Below are 26,875 nucleotides of genomic sequence, written 5' to 3'. Positions count from 1 at the left end.
ATAAATATAATAATAAAAATATTTGTACAATCATATGTTAACGTATAAATATAAAAAATGTCAATAAATTACAAATTGAATTTATTTGAAAGCGGATCACATCTTAGAACAAAAATCGGTCATTGACATAAAAGATGGATTTTGACCTGACCTACCAAAATTGAAATCAAATCTGTCAACCATCCTTTTGTCATCCTTTTCTCATTACATTGCCTGAAAGTGTACTCATTTCATTGATCAAAATTAAATTCAATCAAATTATGCTATTGTTAACATCGTTATCAGTTTGTCTTATTATAATACAAAATGCATATATATTTGCTTCATATTGTGGGGAAGATGCAATTCCATTCAGTTTACAAGTATTTCATTCAAATTTTTTTTAATTTTTACATAAATAGTTTAATAAATTATCATTCTGTTAATTTATTTTTCTTTCTGCCAAAGAAGATAATCGGTTATTTTTAATTACTAAATTTCTTGAATTTAAATTAATAGTTTGAGATACAAAAAAATGCTGATAAAAAATTTAAATTAATTTCAATAAAATAAAAGAATTTTGATTGTTAATGTGTAATTTTTCCTTTTATTTACTTATTGCTTACTAAAATAGAATATAGCATGTTATTTTAAAAATTGAAGTTAATTATCTCTTTCCAAAAATTATAAATTTATATTTTAGGCACTGCAAAGTGGTCAACCGGTATTGGGATGTGCACGGCCGTCGTGTTTTGGTTGGGGTGTTAAAACTGATAAGGGTGCTCGATTCTATCGGTTAGTTATATTAATTTCGGAAACGGCAAAAAAATTTAATTAAGTTTTTCTTTTCCTAAAAGCTTAATGTTTAAATTTTACTATTTCCAAGTTTTTTTTTTTGTTTTTGAAAAACTTACTCTGTTTTTATTATTATAACCAAAAAAAAGTTATGATTTAATAAATTCATTTTAATTATTAGATTAAATTTCAAGGATTCACAGAAAGAATGATGGATTTATGCGTCGTACTGATCTCAAGAAATATGACAAAGCAAAAACTATGGCACGAGAATCACAGCTAGCTGTTAGCCTGTCCTTTAATTCAAAAATTCTGTAATCAGTAAAATAACTATATTATTGAATAAAAAATGTTGCAATGGAAAGAAAAAAGAAAAATGATTGTAACTTTATGAAATGTAAAAGTAATATTATCAAAACCAAAATTTCTTTTGATAATTTTTTAATTGAAGATAGATAGAAGAAAGAATTGATGATGTGATAAAAATTTGATCAAATTTTGATGACAAAGTTTTAATTATAAAATTAGTGAATAAAACATAATATACATGACTAGTAGAGAAATGAAATGTTTTTATTTAAAAATTTAAAAAATTGGAGCAAAAAATTAAATTAAACAATTTGAAATATTTTTTCGTATCAAAAAATTATAAGTTTATTTAAAAAACTTTTTTTTTCTTGCTTTGCAACTTGCAAAAAAATGTAATATTTAGTTTTGTGAAAAAAACTATGCTAGTTCATCATGCGATGAGAATATGCAGTGGGTTGGTGGATTGTCGCCATCATCAAATATCACTACACAACCGTAAAATTTTTTCATCTTTTTAAATTTAACAAATTTTTTGATATTTAGAAATGTAATTAAATATTTAAATACAATATAGCAACATAATGTTCCGCATTAATTTAATTGTTAGAAAAGAAAAGAAAACTTCAGCATCTTTCCTGAATTTAACAAAAAATCAATATTTAAATTTACAAATATTTCTAGGCTGTTATTGAAATGCTGCACATTTGATAATTTAAAAAATTCGTGGGACCGTGGAATTGCAGACGTAAATCCAGGACAAATTGTTGTTGGTGGTGAGGTAATGAAAGATGAACGACAATATGCATTTGATTATATTGCTAACATTAAAAAATATTCCAAAAAAAATGGAAGGTAATTTAATTAATTATAAAATTAAATTAAATTTTTCGGTAAAACATAAAAATTTAACAATATTTTTTACTATTAACTATAACATAAACTTTCTTTGTAGTGATAATTTTGAAATAAGCAAACAAATTTGACTAAACTTAGCAATTAATGGTAAATTTTTTGATACTATAAAACTAATGAATAAGTAAAATAATAAAACCTACATAAAATGGAGACTGAAATCCACTTTGAAAATTTTATTGATAATAAATAAGTTGCTTATTTTTTTTTTTTTTGTAAATGTATATTACAGTATAACATATAGTGTAACAATTCGACGATTTTGGTGTCTTCCATATCCGACAAAATCTAATCTTTATGGTAAAATTATTGAATATCTTAAGTATTTAGGTTAACTATTAGTTTTGTTTCATTTTCATTTACTTGCTTTTCATTTTTTTTTAACTAAAGAAAATTTTTGGTATAAAATTGATTGGAGTGTAATATCAATTAATGCTTCAGATCTCTAATATATCAAGTAATACTAAATATGATGCAAATATATTATAATTAAAATAATATTTAATTAAAAATAGTCATCAGAGAATAATTAATTTTTTGAATATAGCATATGTATTTTGATAATAATAATGATAAGCACATAAAATGAATGCATCGATAATAACAATTATTTGTTTAAATTTCAAATTTTTTAGTAGAAGAAAATACTCTTCCGTATATTATGGATAGAATGACAAGAAATTATGAAACGAATAGACAACCTGAAACAAATTCTAAACAATTTACGTCACAGGTTATCATTAATCACCAGTTGATAATAGTTTTATTACAACGAAGTGAATTTTGAGAGAGAATCTGTTAATTTTTGAAAATAAATAATTAAAAAAAATTTTTTTAAACCAATATTTCTAGATTTTTGTCGTTTTATTTCGACTAATTTTGGAAAGTGAAAATGCATTATTTTTGCAGCAGTTTGATGATAGAATCATCACATCAATTGATTCTACAAAACAATTTAACAAAACAAAACTATCCTCAGGTATAACATTTATTAGTCTAAGAAATGAAAAAATAATTTAAACTCCTTTAATAAATTTTTATGCTCAAAAATGAAACCAAAATTTGAATGAAAAGATTTTTATTAATTGCTAAATGTTTGAATATAATTTATGCTTAGAGATTCAATTTTAGTCATTACAAATTTAATTTTAAACATAAATTTATTTTTTTCAGATTAGATTAATTGTATTAATAAATAATAATATTGTAAAATTTTAATACTTTTTTTTTGCAGAAACTTTACATCGTTCTGGTCTATCTATTTCACCAATTAAAGACTTCACATCTACCGTAACACAATTTACTTCAACAAATCAACAACAACAATCAATGATGCCACTTGATAGCAATCAATATTTGGATGCTTCATCTATTCAAAACATACGATATGTACCTCAACAATCTTTCATACAGCAACAAGAAGCGCAACTGTACCCATCAATATATGAATCATATTCACAAATGCAACCACAACAACAACATCATGCGCAATCATTGCTATATGAACAACAAATGCCTTCAGCACAGCAATTTGCGCTTCAACAATCTGTACCTTCGCATTCTTCACAATTTCCATTATTTCCATCATTTGATCAGCTTGTTTGATCATTTCCTTTTCTCCCCATAAATTGTACTTTTTGATCACATATATTTAATCTCTGCAAATATTATTAAATTCGTTTGATTAATTCTAATTTCGAAAACATCAACCATATTTTTAATTGTAATCAAATTCAAAATTTTTCACGTTTCTAAATCTAAAGAAAAAAAAAGGAAAAAAGTAGAATTGCTAGTGAATTATCTCTTTAGTGATAAATAATTTAGAAGCGACTATATGATATTAAATTTTTCCTGCTAATCTATTATTTATTCCTTAAATTAGAGAAAAAAAGCGAATTGAAAAGTGACAAATTAATTAATCAATTGCTAATATTATTTGTAATGATTTTCACATTGAATTATTTGAAAATATGATATTATTGAGTGAAAGATTCGAATAAACTAATTTTGTAAACAATATGAAAGAAATTAGCTATTGAAAAATTAACATTGTTGAGAAATTAAAACAGATTGAAAAGGGAATAGTTTACAAAACAGTATTGAAAACTAAAAAAGGGATGAAAAAAAAAATGAAAATTTCCAATAATTTCTGCCATCCTTAATTCAAAGTAAAATATGAGAGAGAGCGAAATTTAAAAAAAGAAAAATATCAGGAATTTCTTTTATCGAATATAACTACGATTGATATTTCACTTTTTTTTTTACCAAATATAACTATAGTTGATATTTACTTATTTACTACTTATTTTTTCTTAATATTTACTTAAGCTTATTTCTCACTTTCTCTTTTCTTTGTTTCAAGCAGAATGTCAATCATATCATAGGTGCAATTTAACTATGTTATCTATAACTTAAAAAAAAAAATTTTTTACAGGAAATTGACATTATCTTCTGCGTCTCATGCTTCTACTTACAATTCATTACATTTTTAAGTTGAGCTACTCATGTTTTAATTTTAAAAATTCATCTGATCAATTTCTCAATTATTTTACATAACCATACTGATTAGGCTAAAAATCTATAACTTTTAATTGCAAATAAATGAAAATTTAGTAATAAATGAGATCATTGTACATTTACTTGCGGTATTTTAATCTCACTCTTACATTTTAAAAATAATTTGATTTGCATAATCATTTTTTTTTTTACAAAATCATTTGAATTACACTAAAACCTATGTCATCATATCAAAAATATTAACACACATAAGAAAATTTGCTATTTATCTTTAAGATTAGCTTCTGAAGCCTTTAATGAAATTAGATTTATCGCATGTTTTGCCTTTTCTTTTTTGTAGATAAAGAAAAAAATGAATAAACGATTGTTGATTAAAATTATCAATAAACAAACATTATTCGTTTACGAACATTTTCTGAATTTAATCAATTTCAATAGGAAACTTTTCAGGATAAATAATCAAATCAGAAAGTCGTCAACGAAAAATAAATATTAGCGTCCTTAAAAGTTTAAAGCACCGAGGATATTTATCATTTAGTTGTGATATTAATTAAGATATTTCACTAAGAAATATCTTAATTAACTTATATATGTTTAGATCTGCAACAACTTCAATTTTTTTTTTTTTTTTTAATAAATGTAGAAACAATATATGCGTGGTTATTTTGAACAAAGAATGATAACATTTTCCAGTTACAGTATTAATTTAAAAAAAATAAAAAAAATTTTTTTTCCGATTTTTACATGGATAATTGCAAGTTCTAACTTTAATATTAGTTTATTTATGCTGCTACAATTATTTATATGGAATAAATAAATCATTTACTTAGAAAATGAATAATTTATATATCGAAAAAAGAAAGAGAACGGAAAAAAGACTGAATGAATGAAGATTTGTCTTACAAAATGTATTCATTTATTCGTTTTAATATTCTGATTGATTCACTTAGCTTTTTCTTTTGAAATTTACATTAATTTTATTATTATAAAAGCTTTACACTGATATTTTAGATTGACTGATTTTTTTTAGCATTTATTGATATAACAATATCTGATTTATATATAGTTATAATTTATACATAGCCATATTCTTAAAACATCATTTCGCATACAAAATTTATATAAAATTTGAAACTTTCTATCAAAATACTAATGCTAATAATAATAATAATAATTAATAATAATAATAATAATAATAATAATAATAATAATAATAATAATTAATAATTAATAATAATAATAAAATAATAATAATAATTAATAATAATAATAATAATAATAATAATAATAATAATAATAATAATAATAATAATAATAATAATAATAATAATAATAATAATAATAATAATAATAATAATAATAATAATAATATAATAATAATAATAATAATAATAATAATAATAATAATAATAATAATAATAATAATATAATAATAATAATAATAATAATAATAATAATAATAATAATAATAATAATAATAATAATAATAATATAATTAATAATAATAATAATAAATAATTAATAATAATTAATAATAATAATTAATAATAATAATTAATAATAATTAATAATAAATAATAATAATAATAATAATAATAATAATTAATAATAATAATAATAATTAATAATAATTAATAATAATAATAATAATAATAATTAATAATAATAATTAATTAATAATAATAATAATAATAATAATAATAATAATAATTAATAATAATAATAATAATTAATAATAATAATAATAATTAATAATAATAATAATAATTAATAATAATAATAATAATTAATAATAATAATAATAATAATAATAATAATAATTAATAATAATAATAATTAATAATAATAATAATTAATAATAATAATAATAATAATAATAATAATAATAATAATAATAATAATAATAATAATAATAATAATAATAATAATAATAATAATAATAATAATAATAATAATAATAATAATAATAATAATAATAATAATAATAATAATAATTATTAATAATAATAATAATTAATAATAATAATAATAATTAATAATAATAATAATAATTAATAATAATAATAATAATTAATAATAATAATAATAATTAATAATAATAATAATAATTAATAATAATAATAATAATTAATAATAATAATAATAATTAATAATAATAATAATAATTAATAATAATAATAATAATAATAATAATAATAATAATTAATAATAATAATAATAATAATAATAATAATAATAATAATAATAATAATAATAATAATAATAATAATAATAATAATAATAATAATAATAATTAATAATAATAATAATAATAATAATAATAATAATAATAATAATAATAATAATAATAATAATAATAATAATAATAATAATAATAATAATAATAATAATAATAATAATAATAATAATAATAATAATTAATAATAATAATAATAATTAATAATAATAATAATAATTAATAATAATAATAATAATTAATAATAATAATAATAATTAATAATAATAATAATAATTAATAATAATAATAATAATTAATAATAATAATAATAATTAATAATAATAATAATAATTAATAATAATAATAATAATTAATAATAATAATAATAATTAATAATAATAATAATAATAATAATTAATAATAATAATAATAATTAATAATAATAATAATAATTAATAATAATAATAATAATAATAATAATAAAATAATAATAATAATAATAATTAATAATAATAATAATAATAATAATAATAATAATAATTAATAATAATAATAATAATAATAATAATAATAATAATAATAATAATAATAATAATAATAATAATAATAATAATAATAATGATAATAATAATAATAATAACAATAATAACAATAATAATAATAATAATAATAATAATAACAATAATAATAATAATAATAATAATAATAATAACAGCAATAGTACTAGCGATGATACTGTCAACAATACTGTTCTAAATGATAATAATCATACGATCGGAATTAAACCACATTGAATTTCCAACTGACCCTTGCTTATTAAATTAGCCGCTTTCTCTCTTCCACATTCTTCATTCTTGGTAAAATATTTCGTTCAATCATATCATAAGCCATTTCTAACAGTGACTTTCTCACATTTTGATATGACATACCTAATAATTGAGATGCCTAAAATTAACGTAAAAAAGTTAATAACCAAACTGATACAAATTTTAATGCAATTTGCCAAATATTACTATTAATTATTGATAATGAAATTGTGATAACATTTTTCAAATTATTTATTGCTATTCAAAAATGTTAATATTATTTTAGATAATGTAAAAAACAATTAACTAAACATGCAATTAGGAAATCTTTCAGAAACTTACTTTAGAATTATCAAAATTATCTTCATGTCCATATAATGATAAAGCTTGCAATGCTACCTTATCTATTAAAGAATAAAACCACAGAGCTACATAGGGTGCTTTAAAACGTGGAATACGATAACCTAAAATAAAGTTTTCATCGTTATCAGTAATCTGTTTCATCTTCTGCTATTTGAAATATATAGGGATATAAATTTTGTTACAATTCAGCAAATAATAAATCAAGTAAAGAAAAAAAAAAAAAATTAAGGCTCACGTACAAGTTCACGTATTTCGTCTGCCCTTTTTACATTTACTATCAGTAATGACAATAACTAACGAAAAGAAAAGAAAAAAAACTAACAAAACAATAAATTTCTTTAAATTATACCATGCAAATTTAATATTAATCAATAAATTCCTTTAAATTATATCATGAAAATTTAATATTAATTAAAATTTTTCCATTAATTCAAATAAAAAAAACATTTCACCTTTATCAGCAAATTCTTCTCGTAAAATATTAGCAATTTGTTGAAAAGATAATGTTTCAGCGGTGATAAGAATTCGTTGTCCATTACATTTTGTTTCTTTCATTGCTAAAATATGCGCTCGAGCCGCATCGCGAACATCAATTAAACCAAATTTCATTAATGGATAAGCTAGCATTGAACCATCCATGAAACGACTTATAATCTATAATTGCTAATAAAATGATAATTTAAATATAAATTGGCTAATACTTAAGAATCATTACATTACAGCTCACTAATTAATATTTATGATTATATTAGATTAATGAAACAAAATTTTATTATTTTAATAAGCACTAAATATTTTTGTTATTTTATTACTTCATACTTAATTCTGTTATTGATTTTTTATGAGATAAAATAAATAAAATTTATAATATTTAGTTTATTTTTTTAAAGAAAGTATTATTTATGATTTTATTCGATCAATGAGATAAAATTTTATCATTTCAATATACATTATTTTAATTATTATATTATTTTGTATATTTGATTAAATTAAACATACCATAATGCTTGACCCTTTAGCATTTTGTAATGATGGTCCAACAATTAAAGAAGGATTTAAAACTGTTAATGAAAATGATACATCTGTAATGAATAATATTTGTTTGAATTATAAATTTAAATAACTGGAAAAATTGTGAAAATGGAAAAGATAAAAAAAAATGACAATAGTTTGAAAATTTTTAATATTTTTTAGAACAATTAGAATAGAAATATATGATATTTTATGCATAGAATTTTATATAAAATTCATTTCGTTCAAGAAAATAATCTCGTTTAGTTAATAATCTGTCTTTTTTTTCTTTTTTGGTTCTGCAATTTAAAATTTTGATTTGAAATTTGTTTTATATTAAATGCAAACATACCTGGATTTTTTTCCATAAAACTCCAAGCTGCTTTCTCAGCTAATGTTTTACTTTTGTGATAAGGATGTAAGTGTTTCCAACTTAAATTTGTCCAATCATTCTCAGTGAAAAGTTTGTTATGACTTTCATATCCTACTGAAATGTAAAGTTTCTACAATGCATTATTAAATACTTATTTAAGATTTAATTTTTAAAATAGCATAAAATATTGTTTCAAAATAATTTTAAAATGAATACAAAAAAAAAAAAAACAAAAAACAAAACCTTAAGATAAAGTTCCACCAATTATTAATTACCAGCATTAGCTTAATTTCGTGATAAATTAAGTGATAAAATGTATTAATAATTGATATAGATGTAATGAGTAAAGCATATAATATTCGTGCTATAAATACGCATGTTTTGTTTCATTTCAAAAAAATAAAATTATTAAAATTAAAGATAAAAAAAAAACTTAAAATTAATTGCGCCAGATGAACTAGTAAGTACAATTTTCCGTACACAGTGTTGTTGTGATGCACCACGAAGAACATTTAAAGTACCATAAACTGCTATTTCAATAATTGCTTCATCTGTTATCACTTCACATGGACTTGCAATGTGTAACACATATGTACAATCAATCATTGCTCTAAAACAATACAAATATTATCAAATTTATCATTATAGATATCATTAAGAAATAAAACAAAAAATGAATAATTTATCACTTTCAAATGAAACTTCCCTTCTTTTCTGTTTTTTTCAAAGAGATAACAGTAGAAAGCAATGCAATAATAAATAATTTAGTACAATAAATCATTTTAATTTATTATAACCTATTATGAAAGAATAAATTGTCGTTTGAAATCAATGCATCTTTTTTAAACCTATCATTTTATTATTATTATTACTAATTATTATCAATATTTTTATCAAAATGGTAAATGTACTTTTGCCACAGATCTGCACCATCTTCGAGAGTAATATGATAAAGTTCCAGTTGATCACCATTTGCTAATTGTCGTAATGGATTAACCTTTTCAGGACAGTTTAAATCTCGAAGTGTTCCACGTACTTTATAACCACGTTGCAGTAGTTGCTGAATGCAGTGCATAGCAAGGTAACCAGATGCACCTGTTACTAAAACACCTAAAAAAAAGGTCAAGAAAATTAACCTAAGATTAATAAATATGGATATTTATATGTAAAATTAATGAAACCAATACATTAAATTTTTCAAATTTTTCGAAAATATATTGCATTAGGAGAAATTTGCAAATCGAAGAGGTCCAATTAAATTTTATTATTTAAAGACATCCAATTAAATCTTGCTATCTAAAAAATCGAAATGATTCAATTAAATTTTACTGTCTTTGATACCTATCTATCTATCTATCTATATAATGATATATGAAATATATGCTGCCAATATGAGATGAACTTAATTGTTGAATTAATAATTTGAAATGCAAAGCGAGAACACGAAAAGAAAGAATAAGAGAAAAGATAAACTCACGACAATTGCTATTTTCAGATGTGGAATTGTTGAATTGAGTTTTAGCAGACATGGAAATCTAATTGAAATCTAAAATTTTGACCTAAAAACACCATTTTTTTTCAAATAATTTATTTCGATAAGTGAAAAATAAATAAGTAACTTCTAATGGATATTTTTTTCCTTTTTTTCCTTTTTTTTTTTTTTTTTTTTTTTTTTTTTTTTTTGGAAAAATTTCAACATGTATTAACCAGTGTTATAAAAAATTTTAATAAAATAAAAAATTAATTTAATAAAATTGCTATATGCTTATTAACACAATATGAGATGAAAAAATCGACAACGAATGACACTTCTTATTCTATTTTTTTTAACTTTTAACTTAATTAATGAATGGTAAATTATGTAATGAAGGAAAGAAATGAAATTAATTAAAATACAATCACTTAAACTAATCCATTAAATTATCGTCACAGTATTTAACAAACAAATTTAGTCGTCTAAAAATGGACTGTAAAATTACACTTATAAATGAAAAAGGGAGAGACAGAGAGAGAGGGAAATAACATCAGAGCTGATAATAGAATAAAATAGAATTGAATAATGGTGAATGATAAATGCATTATTGCTTGATAACCGGTTATTTTCTTTCAAGTATAATCAATTTCCTGTTTCATTTTAGAGAAAGAATTTTTATCTTCACATTTCAAATACTGGCATTGATGGTAATGAATTGATTCATCCAATAGAATGGTAATAATGACATGATAATTATTGTCGCTATTGTTGTTGACGATGACATACAAATACAATAAACGAAAAAAAAAAAAAAAAATTATTAGAATGTTATTATATAATAGATTAGAAAGATAATAATTAGTATTTACCATTATTTAACAATTATCACCAACCAACATATTCATTTATTGATTAGTTCGTTATTATTAAATTTTAGTAAATAGTCATCGATTTATTTACCACAGAAATGAAAATCATAAATTTATTCCACCTATTATATCGTATTCTTTTCACTTTCATACTAATAAAAAAATTTTTGATTGATTTTATGTACTTCAACTATCGCTCCGTGCCAGAAAATTCATTTCAGGAATAGCAAGCAGTTTGAATCTATAAACAGTTGAAATCATTTAAAAAATTTTTCATAATCCACCAAGAGTTTATCCTACTCTTCCGGAAATGAGAACAAAAATACTTGTGTAAATTGCTTATATGCAGGACTTCTCCCCAGCTTTTCGTTAATATTTACAAAAACATTTACATATTCTTTTTTGCCGCATTTTTATATAATGAATACGATCATGCAATCACCCATTTCAAAAAATCTGTTAAAACTTTCAAAGATTTAAAATGGAATTAATGTTCTGCATTATTACACATTATAAAAGTTTTTTTGCTTCCCTTCATTCTTTATTGAAAGATGTAAAATGAGATGAAAAAGGAAGAAAAAATGACATGTTTGCTTAATATACGAAAGTTGTTATATACATGTAAAAGAAACAGATAACGAGTTTCACAACTTAGTTGTAAACAACACAATCCTTGAAATCCTGAATGTGAAGAAAAAAGAATTCTCTTCTTTTCATTTCTTTTCACTAGAAAGATTTTATATGAAATGTGAATTCCACATATGAGTATCAGAAACAATGAAAAATTCAGCATTTGAATTGTAAAAAATGCAAAATGAGATGAAAATAAAAACAAGAAACGCGGATGCATTGAGATAGCTAGAATTTCACAAACAAAACAAAACAAAAAAAAAAAAAACACTCCTACTGGTGAATTTAACATCGAATTATTATCATTCTCTAAATTAATGCTTCATTAATCACATATAAAAAAATGAAAAAAAATAAAATAAAATGAATGAAACAAAAAATGATTGCTTCTGATTAAATTGTCTTAGATTCTCAGATGATTGATGATTCAGGCTCCCTTAGGTTAAAAACAGTGCTCTGTTTAAAAATAAAAGTAAAACAGGCAAAATGGTTTTTAAAGCGGTCACATCATTGCGATGACTTAGTTACAGGATATTATAAGATTATAAAGTAAAACATATAATTGTAAATTTTAAAAATACAATAGAAAGCAAATTCATTAAAAAGTGACATAATGCTTCACGAAGTAAACGAACCATGGTAAATTAGAAAAATCCAAAAAACAGAAATTTCAAGGACAATCATACAATTTACGAGAAATTTGCTTTCAAAATGATGAGTGGATGGACAAGCACATTTCAGAATATTGTTTACCTTTCAGTCGTTGAATATAAAACAAAGACGAAAATGAACAAGTGAGTTGCAGAAGACAATAATACAATGAGATTATATCATGCAAAAAAATTAAAAAAGAAAAAGGAAGATATGTAAAACTATGGTGATTATAAGTTCTTCGAAATCACATTTAAACGAAGTTTTACTTTTCTTGAAGTTCAGTAATCTGCGCAAGGTACCGAAAAAGTATCTTTACTCTTTAGTTTCGTTTTTAAATAAATGCTAGATTTTCAAATTACTCGAAATAAAACAGAAAATTAATTCCACAACACCATCTCATTCATGGAATTTATTCTTTTCAACACCTAAGTTTCAAAATGGGATGTAGAACTGATATACCCGTAGTGCAAATGAACTCTTCATAGCTAGCTACGTACCTTTAATCACCGCGAGACAATAAACAAACAATATGATCAAGAAATGCAAATCTTTAGAATTTTAAAGCATATCGCTGAAAATATAAAACTGAATTAAATTCTTCTCATTCAAGCCACTGGGATGCTAATTCTTTTAGAAAAGAAAATATAACTAAGGAAAAATAATCCATTATATGTCACAACAACAAAACACAAATAAAAAATACCACTGAATCTCCGAATTCTTGTTTTTCAAAATTCACTACATTTCGCTTACTCAAATTTTTCGGGAAATCAAGGACGTATTATTTGAGCAGTTTTTTTTTTTTTTTTTCAAAATAACCAGCTTCTTAAGTTACGAACAAGTTACAAATATATTCTCAAAAAAAAAAGAAAAAGAAAAAAAAAAAAACTAGCGAAAATATGAAATACCAAAAAAAAGAAAAAATATAAAGCCGAGTGACTGATTCAACCTATACAATAAGAAACTGATTCGCAAAATAAATCAGTAATCCATTGCGGAAGCAAGAACGTTTCCAAGTGTTTCAGAATCTGTCGTTGGTGACGAAGTTGTCGTGGCAGTGACCAATGGTGGCGCTGCTGCACTAAAACACATCAAATATTATGAATCTGAGTTCTTCCAGTGAACAATATTTTTTTTTTTTTAAAAAGTGAAAAATAGAGAAAAAAAAAAACCAACTTTGCGGGGAAAAAATTTGGAGGTGGATAAGGAGGCCATGACTGCGGCAATGGTTCAATGTTGGATGGAACCATGCCTGTGGGAGTCCTTACAAACGGCGGCTGTTGCACTTGATAAACGGTAACAGGAGCCGGGCCTGAAAAAGCCTTTAAAAAACTTGGGAAAGCAATAGAAATTCAAGAACTCATGAATATCTATTTTTGAGCCATATGTTCGCATTTGAATAAACTACATCATAGTAGGAAAGTATTTTGAAAAAAAAAAAAAATCATCCATTGAAAAACTGAACAGGCTAAGAAAAACACACTGACTGTTAACATGCAAATCTTTTGGATATCCCATTGGGCAACATACAGTTGCGTCATTGTCGGAAAGATGACTGATATATAATCATTGGGCGGTTTACCCAATAAATACGCAAAACAATCTTGTAACTGAAATCTCTAGCGATTAAATGTGCCTTAAAATATACCTGAATAGAAGTGTAATGGAGTCCCATTAGCGATGAATGTAGGAGGTGTAGTTTGCAGCATATCTCGATATGCAATACTTGAGGGATCAATTTGTTGCATTGGTGCAGCTGACGATGATGCAAGTCGAGCCATCTGCTGCATCACCGACGATGGATTCAGTGATGAGAGATCTGCTGAGGTTGATGGAAAACTGCAAATAACTATGCTAGATATATTAAAATCCTATACAACTTTAATAATTATCATTCATGTGCAAAAAGTTTTCAAAATAGTCATTTTATTAGCTCTAGCAGGAAGAAAATTAAAGCACTTCACATTTCTCTGCATTGATATGAAAAAAAAAAAAAAAAAAATAGTACACATCGAACAATCTATTCAAGCATGTATGCCTTGACTATTTTATGCCATATTTAACTTACAAGACCTAATCCATAATTTAGCAATAAAAAAGAAACAGCGGCAGATGCATTCTTAATCTATAGCTTGATTGATTAGTACCTAGAATAGAAAAAAAAAAAAAAAAACTGGCACGTACCATGAAGGTGGAACACATGGAGTTACATTCGAACTCGTAGTTGCCACATTTGTAACTACTGCTTTTTCTGCCGTTTTTATTTCTACGTTTTTAACATCTGTTTTCGTACTTTCGTTATAAAATATCTAAATCATGTTCGTCAAAAAACTTTTAAAACAAACTTTTATTTGAAACAAATTTCCAATCAAAAGAATACAAGAAAAAAAATAATAGAAGTAACGAGATGAAAATCATTATACAAACCTCCTGATCCATTTGCTCCGACTTTACCTTCCGAGCTACTTCATCAATAAGCTGCAATATGTTTATACGATATGATTCAGTCACGCGAAAAGATTTCACTATTGTTTACTTAAATCCATGGATAAAAAACTGATTTACATTACTTCTACAACGTTGAACTGATAGCTATATCTATCTTACACCTTAATCTTTACATCATTCGAAGTTGATGGATATGCATCATCCGCATCTTCTGCCTGTTTCTCACCATCATCAGCAGACAAAGTCTTAGTTGAACTGAACGTGACAACTCTCATAAGATCGATATCTAAACAGTAAGTTCAAGACATAATTGTAACATGCTCGATCGGATAACGAGATGAAAATCATTTTTTGAGAAGATAAATTCTAAAAATAAAAGAACGAATATTTAATGCAATACTTACCATTTTCAACTTTCACTGTTTTTCTTCCTTTTCCTTCCACAGTTTCTTCATCACTTTGGTTTTGCCTCTCATCATCAACTGTCGACTCCTCCTTGTCCTCTGTCTCTTCATCATCAACAGTTTCTTCCTCATCCGCTTCCTCTTCTTCCTCTTCATCTGGCTCAAATTCATCAGAACTGCAACACATTCAACTTCGCAAATTAAAAAGCCTACACCAGTAAAAGGGAAATAGAGTTTGCAGTTAAATTACAAACCCAAAATCAACTCATGAAGATCTTCTTTGACCAATATTAAACTAATGAGCTAAATTAACTAACACCAGTGAAGCACTTTCCTCTACTTCCTACCTCTCGATTTTTCGTCCTAAACCGACCGGACGAACATCTTTAAGTCTTTCTTCCGCCTCTTCATCTTCTCCTTCCTCATCGTCATCATTATCCATTGTTAAACTCGGTCTTTTCGCCACTGCCTTCCTTAACGGTCTAAAAACTCCGCAATTTAAATGGAATATATTCAAGCAACAATAGTTTTTAAATACAATCGCGCTTTAAGCACTATTAATTACTTCGGTAATATTTTTCAGAAAAATGATAATACCTTCCAGCAGCAGTCTTTTGTATCGAATGATTTGAATCTTCCGCATCAGAACTGCTTGCAGGTGGTGCCCATTTGGTAATAGCGCGTCGCTTTGCGCGTCTGCCCACACTACTACTACTTTCTTCACTACGATAATTGTCGCTCAGTTCAGAAGTGGAATCTTCATCAGAGGATGTCCTACAAAAAGTTGTGAGCGTTATCAAAGAAATAGCGATAAACATTATTTAGCACCTTAAATAATCGCATAGATAAATGAAACCATCTCATACACCGCACAACAGGGTTCCTTACTAAAATATTAGGTAATCGACTTAAACAGATAAAGACCATATCTGAATATTTCAAAATATTTTATTTCGACTTACATACTGTAAATCTTAAAGAAACCAACCATTTTTCAAGTTTTCTCTTCCCTTTTATCTTTTTTGTATTCTTTGGCCTGTAGGATTTTTTTCTTAATGGTTCATACTCACTTTCGGAACCGGAAACGACAAAATCATCATCGCTTTGAGTTCGTTTATTAGAATAGTTTCGCTTGGACGTTCTGAAAAATACATACTGTCAAAATATTAAATTGAAAAATGATAACATCAAGTAAAAAACCCGAAATCAGAGCAAATTAATAAAAATAATACTTCCTTGTACGCGAAGCATCCGATGGTAAGTATTCATCGGTGTCATCTGAAGGATCCGAAACTGAAGCACTGCTGAAAAGAAACTGCTACTAAAAAGAGAGCGAAAAAAGTTCTCCATCATGTAAAACATTAATAGAAATTTTTATCCAATAGTTTCTGTCTGCTTAAAAATTTTTCAAGAATGAAGGATAATACTAATTACTTATGCAGCGATTTAATAATCATTTGTGAAATTCACATTCCTTTCATTCCTAATTCCTAATGGTTAACATGATATATTAGAATATATTAATGCAACGATCATTAAACAAATTGTATTAAATTATTATTCAAAATGTATTTTTACGGACACTTTTTGGATGAAAGCATTTTAGCAAATAGACGCTGGGTTAGTTACAATAATAAACTCCAGATTATTTTTTGAATATTTTGATAACTGGTAAATTTTTTAATATGAAACTACCTTTTACAGTTGTATCCAGTTCTAAAAACTATGGTTATTCCTCATCATTCAGCATTTAAAATAAAAAGCACTAATGGGCAAGAAATTATAAGCAAAATGCAATAGCAAAAATGTACGAAGCAAAAACAATAGCAAATTTCTCAAAAAAAAAGACATTCTCATGGTATTCCGTACATATAAGATCAAACAAATATGCATGAAAATTCTTACTCGCTCCCTTGATATTCGTCAGTATCCGATTCAGTTATTTCATCAACATTTAGATCATTCAATCGATGACGACTTTTGGTTGGTTTTCCAATTTTTGATTGCATTCTCAAATGGCTTTAATAAAATTTATATAATAAAAAGCAAACTTTATCTCCCATATCATTTTCGTCAAAGATCATCCCTTCACATTAGAAAATCCATTACTATCAGTATTAGTAAACAAAGCCTTCCCATCATCATTTCGTCATACAAATTCGCAAAGGAAGCGGAACAACTGTAAAATTTATTTGACTGATAACCATCCAGGTATGAGATCTAAATCTGATGTTTAAATCTTTTTAATCAATTCAAAACTCGAACCCTTCGAGGCCATCATTGTGATAACTATCCTCCACATTTGTTGGGATCCGCTTATTTTCAGCATTTATGATGTTTGACATATCTTTACCCCGTCCAGCTCCACCTTTTGGTCGTATATTACCTATAAATTTACATATACATTTTTAAGCCATCAAATAAAACTCGAACTTCATTACAATAAAAAGGAAAATGAAGACATGCCTGGACTCATTTGCCTTGCTGCCGATTCATCTATATTTTTCACCGCCTCCTACAAAAGAGATATCTTTTTTTTTTCACTCAAAATGTTTTGAAATATTCATTGTCCCTAATAGCGACACATATTAGCACTGAAATCAACTAGAAAGCAAAGGAAAAAAAAATCTCTTATATACCTGGATTAATTCATCGTATGCACCAAATTTATAATCAACTTTAGCAACTTGGCGTCTTGATCGTGAAAGTGCAATCGGAATAATCGGTTTCTGTGGATAGACACCAAGACGCCTAAAGAATAAACATAAGTTGTAAAAAAGAAAAGAACTGATATGTAAACTTACCGAATTGCTTTCTTTTTTGATTTTCGTTCACCATCATCTTCGCCTGATTCTTCCGATGATTCAGAACTTTCCATTTTCGCATCTCTTACCTGGAAGTTAATATATTCAATTTATAATAATAATAACCTTGCGCACTTGGATAACTGCATTTCAAGACTTCATCAATTCCATCATTTCAGATCCCACAGTGACTTAAGACCACTGCTTGTTGTGTATTATACGTTAAAGACTAATTCGCTTACTAAAACAAAAGCAACCAATAACCAAAAAAACTTTAAACAAAACTTCTACTTCAAAATTTAAAGGAATTTATCTGCGCATAAATCGTATAAATGATATGTTTATAAAATGGGAAAAAAATAAAAGTTTACCGTATCAATGATGTTATTTAAAGATGCCCCAATATACTCCATCTCGCGTTTCAATCTCTCTGCAGCTGCTTCTTTCCTAAGTCAAAACAATGATACTAAGGATTCTAGCTAATAATCAACACTGGTTTACTGTACCGTCTTATTCTAACTTTTCTCTCCATGAAATTTTCAAAAAGAAAAAAAAAAAAAAAGAAAGCAAAAAAGAGTTTAAAAAAAAAAAAAATGAAAAAAAGCAACTTTTTGTCTTCAGCAGCTTTGCGCTTCACTTGCTCAGCAAGTACAGCAAGTACTTTAGAAAATTTTTCAATTAGCATCGCCTGCTGACAATTTGGACAGAACCAGTCATCGTCTGGTACATACCATAATATTGGATGTAGGCACCAGGTATGCCAAGCTTCATCGCATAAATCACATAGCAACAACTAGAAGGTGTTTAAAATGCACGATTTCATAACATCATTTGACTTTCAGTGATGCAAATTACAAAGTGACTAAAGGGAACCTATGATACCACACATCGAATCTTTTCTTTAATCTCTTAAATAATCCATTATTCTTTTAGCTATACTAACAATTCTAAAAATGTTTCTTCTCATGTTTTGTTAGCTATTAACATGCTCCTGTATTCAAATAAAATGAAACATTCCGGTTGAATATCTCAGATTTATAAAAGGCTTCAATTATGGGTCAGTATTTCTTAAAAACTCCTTAATTCATCTGCACATTCTACGAATAAAAGACAAAAACAGATCGAAAACAATACCACTTCTGGGTTTGAGCTTTTACTGCATTTCATGCAGAGTGTTTCTTCCGTAGCTTTTTTCCGCTCTTTCTTGGCTTTCTTTTCTTGATCATCATCACTATCTTCATCTTCTTCCGATTCTACTATTTCAAAGGGATCTTTTTCCACAACTGCTTTTCTTCCCCGACGACGTCTTGAGCTGCAAGTTGGTTGTAGTACCATTTTTACCATATGATCTTTGTAGCAATTAATAAATCAAAAGATTACATCCAAGCGTGAGCTTAAATAAAATTACTTTTGGTTCCTCTTTTTCAGTTCGGAAAGCGGCATGAATTCATCATCAGAAGAGGTGGATGTTTCTGCTAATATGAAATCATCGCCATCATTGTCATCCTTTTCATTTTCGTCATTATCTTCGCTCTCATCCTGATCATCCTGAAATATTAGTTTCATTACCTCCAGATAACATATTCTATTAACGAAAAAAAAAAATGTTTTTTAAAGAGTCAATCTAAATTACATTTTTATCAAGGATTTTCAGTTGTTTTGTATTTTCTACTTCCATTTGTTTCTTGTTTTGCTGATTTTTCCTTCTCCCGCTCTGAGGTTTCAGCGGAGCAGTTAACTCCTTCAATTGATTTATTGCAGCACTGCGGGCACTTCTGCGCGGTAATACTCGACGATCGAGCTAAAAATACAAATTTTTAAAGTTTAAAATCAGATATTCATTACAAACCAGTAGTACAGAACCACATCTTTGACACATCAAAATGAAAGGCATTCAAAATTCAAACAAAAAGTAAACATACAAATGGTTTCACTTCGTCGGGTATGTCTTCTATGATTTCTACTGGTGGCGCACTATTTTCTTTTTTTGATTCTTCTTCAACAGCTACTTTTTTCCTTTGACTTGGCTTCACCACTTTTTTCTATAAAATCAACTTAATTCACATATGAAAAAAAAAATATCAACTTAATTCACATATGAAATAATTAACAGAAGATGAAACAGGTATTTTTGTGTACCTTGACTGCAGATTCGTCCTGATAAGTGTCTAGTAAAGCACCTCTTTTTGTTGAAAATATAGATAAAACATTAGTCTGTTCGTCTGCCTCAGTTACAGCCGGAGTTGATGATGAATCTAAAAAATCTATGCTCAAAATAAAGCTTTTATTGCAAAAACAATCTGAATTCTAAGGACCAAAAATTTCCATTTCTGACAAAAAGCCAAATCCTGTAATATTTAATGATCTAATATATACTTAATTGCACGTCTTTAATATGGTATAATAAATTATATATATAAAACACAACTGCATATCTATGAAATTTTCAACAGCGACAAATTACAAACCTTCATGTTGTTTTAGCAAATTGGACAGATATTTTGAGGCAAGTGTATTTTTTAATTCCATAACCAAATTTTCTAGCTCTTCTTTACACCTTAAAAACCATGAAGTAGTTCAATAAAGTTCGACAAATCATAACTGTAATTCAGATGTGTTCTCTCTAACGATAAAAATTTGATTCATAAGATACTACCCCGAACGTTTGCAGAGAGAAAATGTGCGGTTTAAAGTAGAAAAAAAAAAAAAGTATTTTTCGAGAATCCGGAAAAAAAAAAAAAACTGTATGTAGTTCTCTAAATTCAGAATGGCAATTAAATGGAGTGGTTCTGCTAATGACAAATTTTACACAACATTTCAGTCTAGGATGTTCAGAAAGTTTTTGATTATACTCTCTATAATCGCAAAAAATCAAATTGATAAATTTGATAACAGAAATTCTAAATGACTTGAAACAAACTAACTTGGCAACAAGATTCCACGAGCCACCCGAATGATCATCCTGTTCCGCCGAATATATACGAATAACTAAATCAGCATCCTGCTGATACAGATAAGCAAGGCCTTCTCTGTCATAGCCGATAGGTAAAAGGCGCAAATCACTTGCTGCACAAGAATTTAATAGCTGAAAAACAACAAGATGGAGTCGTTAAACCCAACAAATATGAAAAATCAAAGAAATATGCAGGTTATAATTGAGTATATACCCTCTATCTGCATGAATAACTTACACTTTCTTTAAATTTTACATTAAAGTCGAATTGACTTTCACATAAGGCTTTGAGAATAGCAAGCTTCGTAGCTGCAGTTGTGTGCAAATAGCCGTATCGTTCTAGTTGCAAGTACTCCGTTTCTAGCGATGGAACAAGAGAACAGAATTTCAAAAGATATTTCTCCCACACTTCCAATCTCGCTGATTTAAACGTTAATTTTCGCATCAACATTAGGTGTAAATCGATCAAATCCCGATCGACTAAAAATATTTCCAAGTAACCAAAGTTAATGATTTCTTAATAATGTCATAACACAGCAGACAACATTAATGAGTATTACTGCTCGCTGGAAACATCTTTGATTCTTCGAATTTGTTCTGAGTAATCTTTTAACAAGCATCTCTTGCATGACGTTAATGCTATTTATATGAACGCAAGTATGGTTCGTCAAAGTATGCATATGACAAATAATATTATGCAACATATTGTTCCATGTCGAGCATTATTAGCTGATCATTCAAGTAAGCAAAAATGCGGGAAAAATGTAAGAAATAACCTTTGCCTGTAACGTGAAAACTGGTAAACATGTTTTCCATTTTGGCGAAGCACTGAGGTTTTAAACCCAGGAAGACAGCGAACTTGTTGAAAAAACTACAAATGACAGCAAACGAAGGGTCGTTGTAAAGCTTTTGTATTGCATGCTGACGAATGTGAGCATCCAATTCTTGTTTCGGCGATTCACGCTTTTCGCACTGTAGATCACACTATATTTTACATTTTTACGAATAAAATGAAAATATTATTTTACCTTATGTCTGATGCAAATTACCGACTACATTCGACAACGTTATACCAAATGTTGGCAACATATCACACATTTTTTTCGTATCCTATCTTATGTGTAAATCTTAATAATAACGTGAAAATGCTGGGAAAAGCTTTAATTAAAATAATTCTTTATTTCCCAGTGATCACGACATAATTTAAACAATAATAGAAAATACAGAATTTACTACCACTAAGTTTATTTAGGTTAGAGAAAAGGCAAAAAAAACGAACATCGCCATTATCTCCAGCTGTTTTCCTCAAATCCTTTTCAAGTTCCTCGCCAGTATCGAAGCAATCACTTCGTTTATTTTCGACGAAAATTTTAGATTTACTGTTGAAATCAATTTCCTCGCTTTCATCCATTTTTCTTTTTTCTTGACATTCAATTAACAATTTTTATCCTTCCAACTGACATTTTTCACTGTTATTAAAGCACCTGCAAAATCTTATCCATCCTGAAATACTTCATATTAATGGACAAAACAAGCCGGACCATACAAACACGAAACATGTACGCAGCAATAACTACGAAAGAATTAACAATGCAAATATAATTTAAAAAAAAAAAAAAATTAAAAGGTGAGACAGAGAAAACATACCACTTAATTACTAAGTTAGTTAGTGCTAATATTTCATGACCAGTGATGTGGAGGCCAAGAAGTGTATTATTACAATAACCGACGATCATTTGCAAATACCTTCCCTAGCGTATAATTAAACTCGTTTTAATTAAATTTAAATTTTAATCTGAAAAAGTGAAGAGAGAACTGTTTGCTATTGCATACACAAAATACATCAAAATATCCAGTAAAAAAAAGATAACTAGCAATGACTTTTAACACCTCAAAATATATAAGGAAAAAAGTTGATCAAAGATAAAAAAAAACAATCAATCTTAAACCATAATTTTATTAATGATTACTTATTTCAATTTCAAAAATCATCACTTTCAAATTTATTCACCTCACATAAACTAACTAAATTAGAATGAAAATATGAAAATACATTAACAGACAATTTTCCAATATAATAAATGTTAAATAGTTTAGAATTCTCAGTTTTAATTTTGATTATTCCTAGCAATAAAAGTTCCCCAGAAAATGAAAAGTTAGCACAACCCAACGTCAAAAAGCTCGTGACTAATAACATCAAAGGCTATTGCTACCGAATGTAAAGATTTATTCGCAACAATAATTTGATTCATTTAGAAAAGAGTACAGAAATGAGAGAGTACGATGAGAAATGATAGAATGGGAAAAATATTATGGTTGAAGATTGAGGGTGAAATATTTTAATAAATTAATAGTGAAAAAGATAAGGATAATGAGGTATCACTGTGAAAAAATTTCAAATTAAGAAATTTTGAATTATTTCAAATCAAAATATTACGAGAGGGAGGGAGAGAGAAGAAATGAGATAGAAATAGCATTGAAATGGAGTAGATAGCAAAGAATGATAAAGACTTCTGAGAGAGGAAGAGACAGTACCAGTGAAAGAGGGAAGGAAAGGATTTTGATGCGTACGTTACAGTTAAAAGTGTTACTACGTGTGACTTAGCAAGTATTTAACACATATATAATGATGCGAAAGGTTTTATAGATAAAACATTGAGTTATTTCTTTTGTTTGTTATAATAAGTGGAAACCGTTGCATGCATATAAACATCAGCGTTTTTGCTAATTATGAACACACATTTTTGTGATTGAGAAGTTATACGTACTTCTTTATTAATTATGTAGTTAATTATGTATGTGTTATTGTATTTCCGTTTTTAGATTTCAATAAATTTCCAATAAAAATAAAACAGGGACATATTTTTTGCAACATTTATTTATTTAGTTCTACTTTCATTACGGAAGGGTCGATGATATGCGTTGTATTCGAATAGCTAGTTCTATTATTCCATATTACACAATATTAAACTGAATGAATTAATTGAGAATAACCTAGTTTTGTGAATCGTATGCAATTAATTGGAGATTTTAAGTTTTCTTGATTTCATTATTCTTATTAGTCATTTTTCAACATTCGCACTTTTATTCACTTATTGGGAAAGAATTTTGCAGATTCAAGAATAAATATGAAGTAAATTATTACAACTATGCCGTCCATTACAAAAATTATTCGACTTTTCCGTCACAAGGTAAAATGAATTGTACATACAGTATGTTATAGGACGTTGGAGTTAATTTTTACTTTCTACCTTGCATTAGATATCACCTTTGTAACATCTTACAGTCAGATTAGTCTGTATTTAAATGATGTTAGATTATGAATAGTGAAAGTAGTATTACTTCGGCATATAATAGCATGCTCTGTGAAACCATTTACAGATATATAATGTGAATATATATATATCAATTATTCGATTACTCCACTATAAAGTATATTTAGTCTAGAAACTTCGCTCACTGAGATTATCAAAACAGAGCTATATAATAAAATATATGAACAATATTCAGTCATTACTTTAGTGATATTATTATTTTTTCACAGTTAACAACTCCGAATGACGCAGCTGATGGATTATACATGTCAGGATTATTGGCTTGGAAATCACCTTTCCTATTGAATGCTGTTGTTGACGCATTGAATATATCACCTAATGATGAAGTCCTAGAGCTTGGAATTGGGTTTGGCGATGGTTTGTTTCAGCATAATTAAAATGACACTCAGCCTATTGAATTTTTCTTCCGTCTTTTTCGAAGATGAAAAAGAAAATTTCTTTCATTCATTTTTCATAGCTAGTAAAAATATTTCCGTGTATTTTTGTGTTATTAACTCATTTTTTGCATCATTTTCACTACTGCGTGTAAGTCACTAGAATATAAAAGATTCTTTATGAGGATTTGTAATATTTACCAATTCTGTTAATGAATTTCAAAGTATTTCAATTTCATCAGGTAATCTCAGGTGTTTTGCGCTCTTACAAGCGTGTGAAAGAAGGCAAAGGAACAATATACACTGTAGATAGATGGACATCATTATTTGGAGCGGTTCGAGGACGTTTTCCTAAGAATGCATTGGAAGATAAACGGATTGTTTTTAATGAAGCAAGTAATTTTTCCTCAGAATGATTTTTTACTATTCTATTTTCATTTGGTATTTGCTACAGTGTACTTTATCCATGAGAACATTTATTTTTCTTTGCTTTAATTAGGTGTCCGATGCAAAACTTTTGCCATTCAACAATGATTTTTTCGACAAAATATTTCATGTTCATTCACCATACTTTTGGGCATCTGATTTGCCAGCAACACTAACTGAGATAATTAGGGTGCTGAAACCCGGTGGTATCTTCTTATGTGGCATGGATTTGAAAAAGTTTGTTTTTAATATCTTTTTATACTTGTAAGGAATGATATCATGAAAGTTTTCAATTAAATTAGCTGTCCAGTTTTTATTATTCATGAAGAAGATAATGCAGTCGTCGTTTAATTTAAGGCTTGAATTGCTGGAAAAAGGAAAGTTAATTAGGCGACGACAATTTGATCCAATTCGGTATATTTTCGAACTGGAACCCGCTGGATTTGAGGATATTAGAGTAAGATTTGCCGGAGAAAATTGGCTAAATTTTGGATTTCAGAGTTGTCTTTTATAATAGGCTCATTGAATTGGAAGAAAAAAATTCTTTTTTTAAAAGAAAGATACGCAAGGATGGATTTTTGATTATATGCAGAATTATTAAGGTTTGGATAGTCAGTACATACACTGGATCTTAATTTCACTTTACCAAGTTGACGTTGGCATATTGAGACTTCGACAGTTTCTTATCATTACTAGTTTCAAGTATGAAATATTCGGAAAAGTTTGATCTTCATGTCAAACTCGTCTTAGTCAAAACAAAACTAATCACAAAAAATATTCTATAATAATTAACGCATTAAATAACTGCTTATTACAGATGGAGTATATCAAGGGAATGACAAGCAAAGAATATCAGTTGATATTTGCCAAGAAACCACTAGAAATCAAAGAACTACGAAATCCGGATAAAGTCGCTGCTTACCTCAAAAATAAGCTAATGAAGGAATACATTATTGAGCGTGGTATCGATGAAGGTCATTCCCTAGTGGAAATCGAACAAGGTTTTTTGCATGATGAAACCTACGATGATGTAAGATTGTTAGAAGAAAGTAAACCTAATCACATAACCAGTTCTAAGCTTTAAATCATATAGAAACCCTGCTATGTTAAAGAATTTTTAGCAATTTCTTTAGAAAGCAAACGTTTTATAGAAATTTTAGTTCCTCTTAAGATGTGCGGGATAGTTAACTTCATTTGCACTCCTGCTTTTGCCATTTCTAA

The 26,875-nt window shown here is 26.5% G+C and overlaps 4 protein-coding genes across 5 annotated transcripts; 2 read left to right on the top strand and 2 right to left on the bottom strand.

Annotated features, from left to right (window-relative positions):
• Positions 1-260: 260 nt before the first annotated feature.
• Positions 261-3,600, top strand: Bm4264 (Warthog protein, putative; the record flags this gene model as incomplete). The annotated part of the gene is made up of 9 exons (XM_043074836.1): positions 261-362; positions 683-774; positions 969-1,059; positions 1,487-1,578; positions 1,765-1,935; positions 2,228-2,325; positions 2,631-2,728; positions 2,848-2,974; positions 3,230-3,600. 9 exons carry the CDS (start codon positions 261-263, stop codon positions 3,598-3,600), a joined length of 1,242 nt encoding a protein of 413 aa, XP_042930770.1.
• Positions 3,601-7,546: 3,946 nt separating this feature from the next.
• On the bottom strand, positions 7,547-10,812 carry Bm8326 (oxidoreductase, putative; the record flags this gene model as incomplete). Its single annotated transcript, XM_043074835.1, has 8 exons — positions 7,547-7,675; positions 7,879-8,000; positions 8,352-8,553; positions 8,899-8,981; positions 9,263-9,342; positions 9,717-9,893; positions 10,195-10,393; positions 10,761-10,812. 8 exons carry the CDS (start codon positions 10,810-10,812, stop codon positions 7,547-7,549), a joined length of 1,044 nt encoding a protein of 347 aa, XP_042930769.1.
• Positions 10,813-13,891: 3,079 nt separating this feature from the next.
• On the bottom strand, positions 13,892-22,930 carry Bm8325 (PHD-finger family protein; the record flags this gene model as incomplete). 2 transcript variants are annotated; one of them, XM_043074833.1, is made up of 28 exons in its annotated part: positions 13,892-13,991; positions 14,087-14,222; positions 14,559-14,749; positions 15,095-15,219; positions 15,338-15,388; positions 15,520-15,644; positions 15,763-15,938; positions 16,110-16,244; positions 16,360-16,536; positions 16,751-16,903; positions 16,995-17,066; positions 17,668-17,772; positions 18,028-18,148; positions 18,235-18,277; positions 18,402-18,513; positions 18,567-18,655; positions 18,938-19,013; positions 19,175-19,359; positions 19,701-19,878; positions 19,975-20,114; positions 20,200-20,367; positions 20,489-20,608; positions 20,706-20,821; positions 21,035-21,123; positions 21,491-21,651; positions 21,758-21,999; positions 22,296-22,491; positions 22,799-22,930. In XM_043074833.1, 28 exons carry the CDS (start codon positions 22,928-22,930, stop codon positions 13,892-13,894), a joined length of 3,714 nt encoding a protein of 1,237 aa, XP_042930767.1. The 2 variants fall into 2 exon arrangements, with proteins under 2 accessions (XP_042930767.1, XP_042930768.1); XM_043074834.1 differs by having other exon boundaries at positions 15,532-15,644.
• Positions 22,931-24,668: 1,738 nt separating this feature from the next.
• On the top strand, positions 24,669-26,738 carry Bm4666 (regulatory protein, putative; the record flags this gene model as incomplete). The annotated part of the gene is made up of 6 exons (XM_043074832.1): positions 24,669-24,710; positions 25,064-25,211; positions 25,481-25,608; positions 25,728-25,891; positions 26,012-26,111; positions 26,472-26,738. 6 exons carry the CDS (start codon positions 24,669-24,671, stop codon positions 26,736-26,738), a joined length of 849 nt encoding a protein of 282 aa, XP_042930766.1.
• Between the last annotated feature and the right edge of the window lie 137 nt (positions 26,739-26,875).

The sequence above is a fragment of the Brugia malayi genome (genome assembly GCF_000002995.4).
Source record: "Brugia malayi strain FR3 genome assembly, contig: Bm_v4_ChrX_scaffold_001, whole genome shotgun sequence".
NCBI classification, from domain to species: Eukaryota; Metazoa; Nematoda; class Chromadorea; order Rhabditida; family Onchocercidae; genus Brugia; species Brugia malayi.
This window is presented reverse-complemented; position numbering and strand designations above follow the sequence as displayed.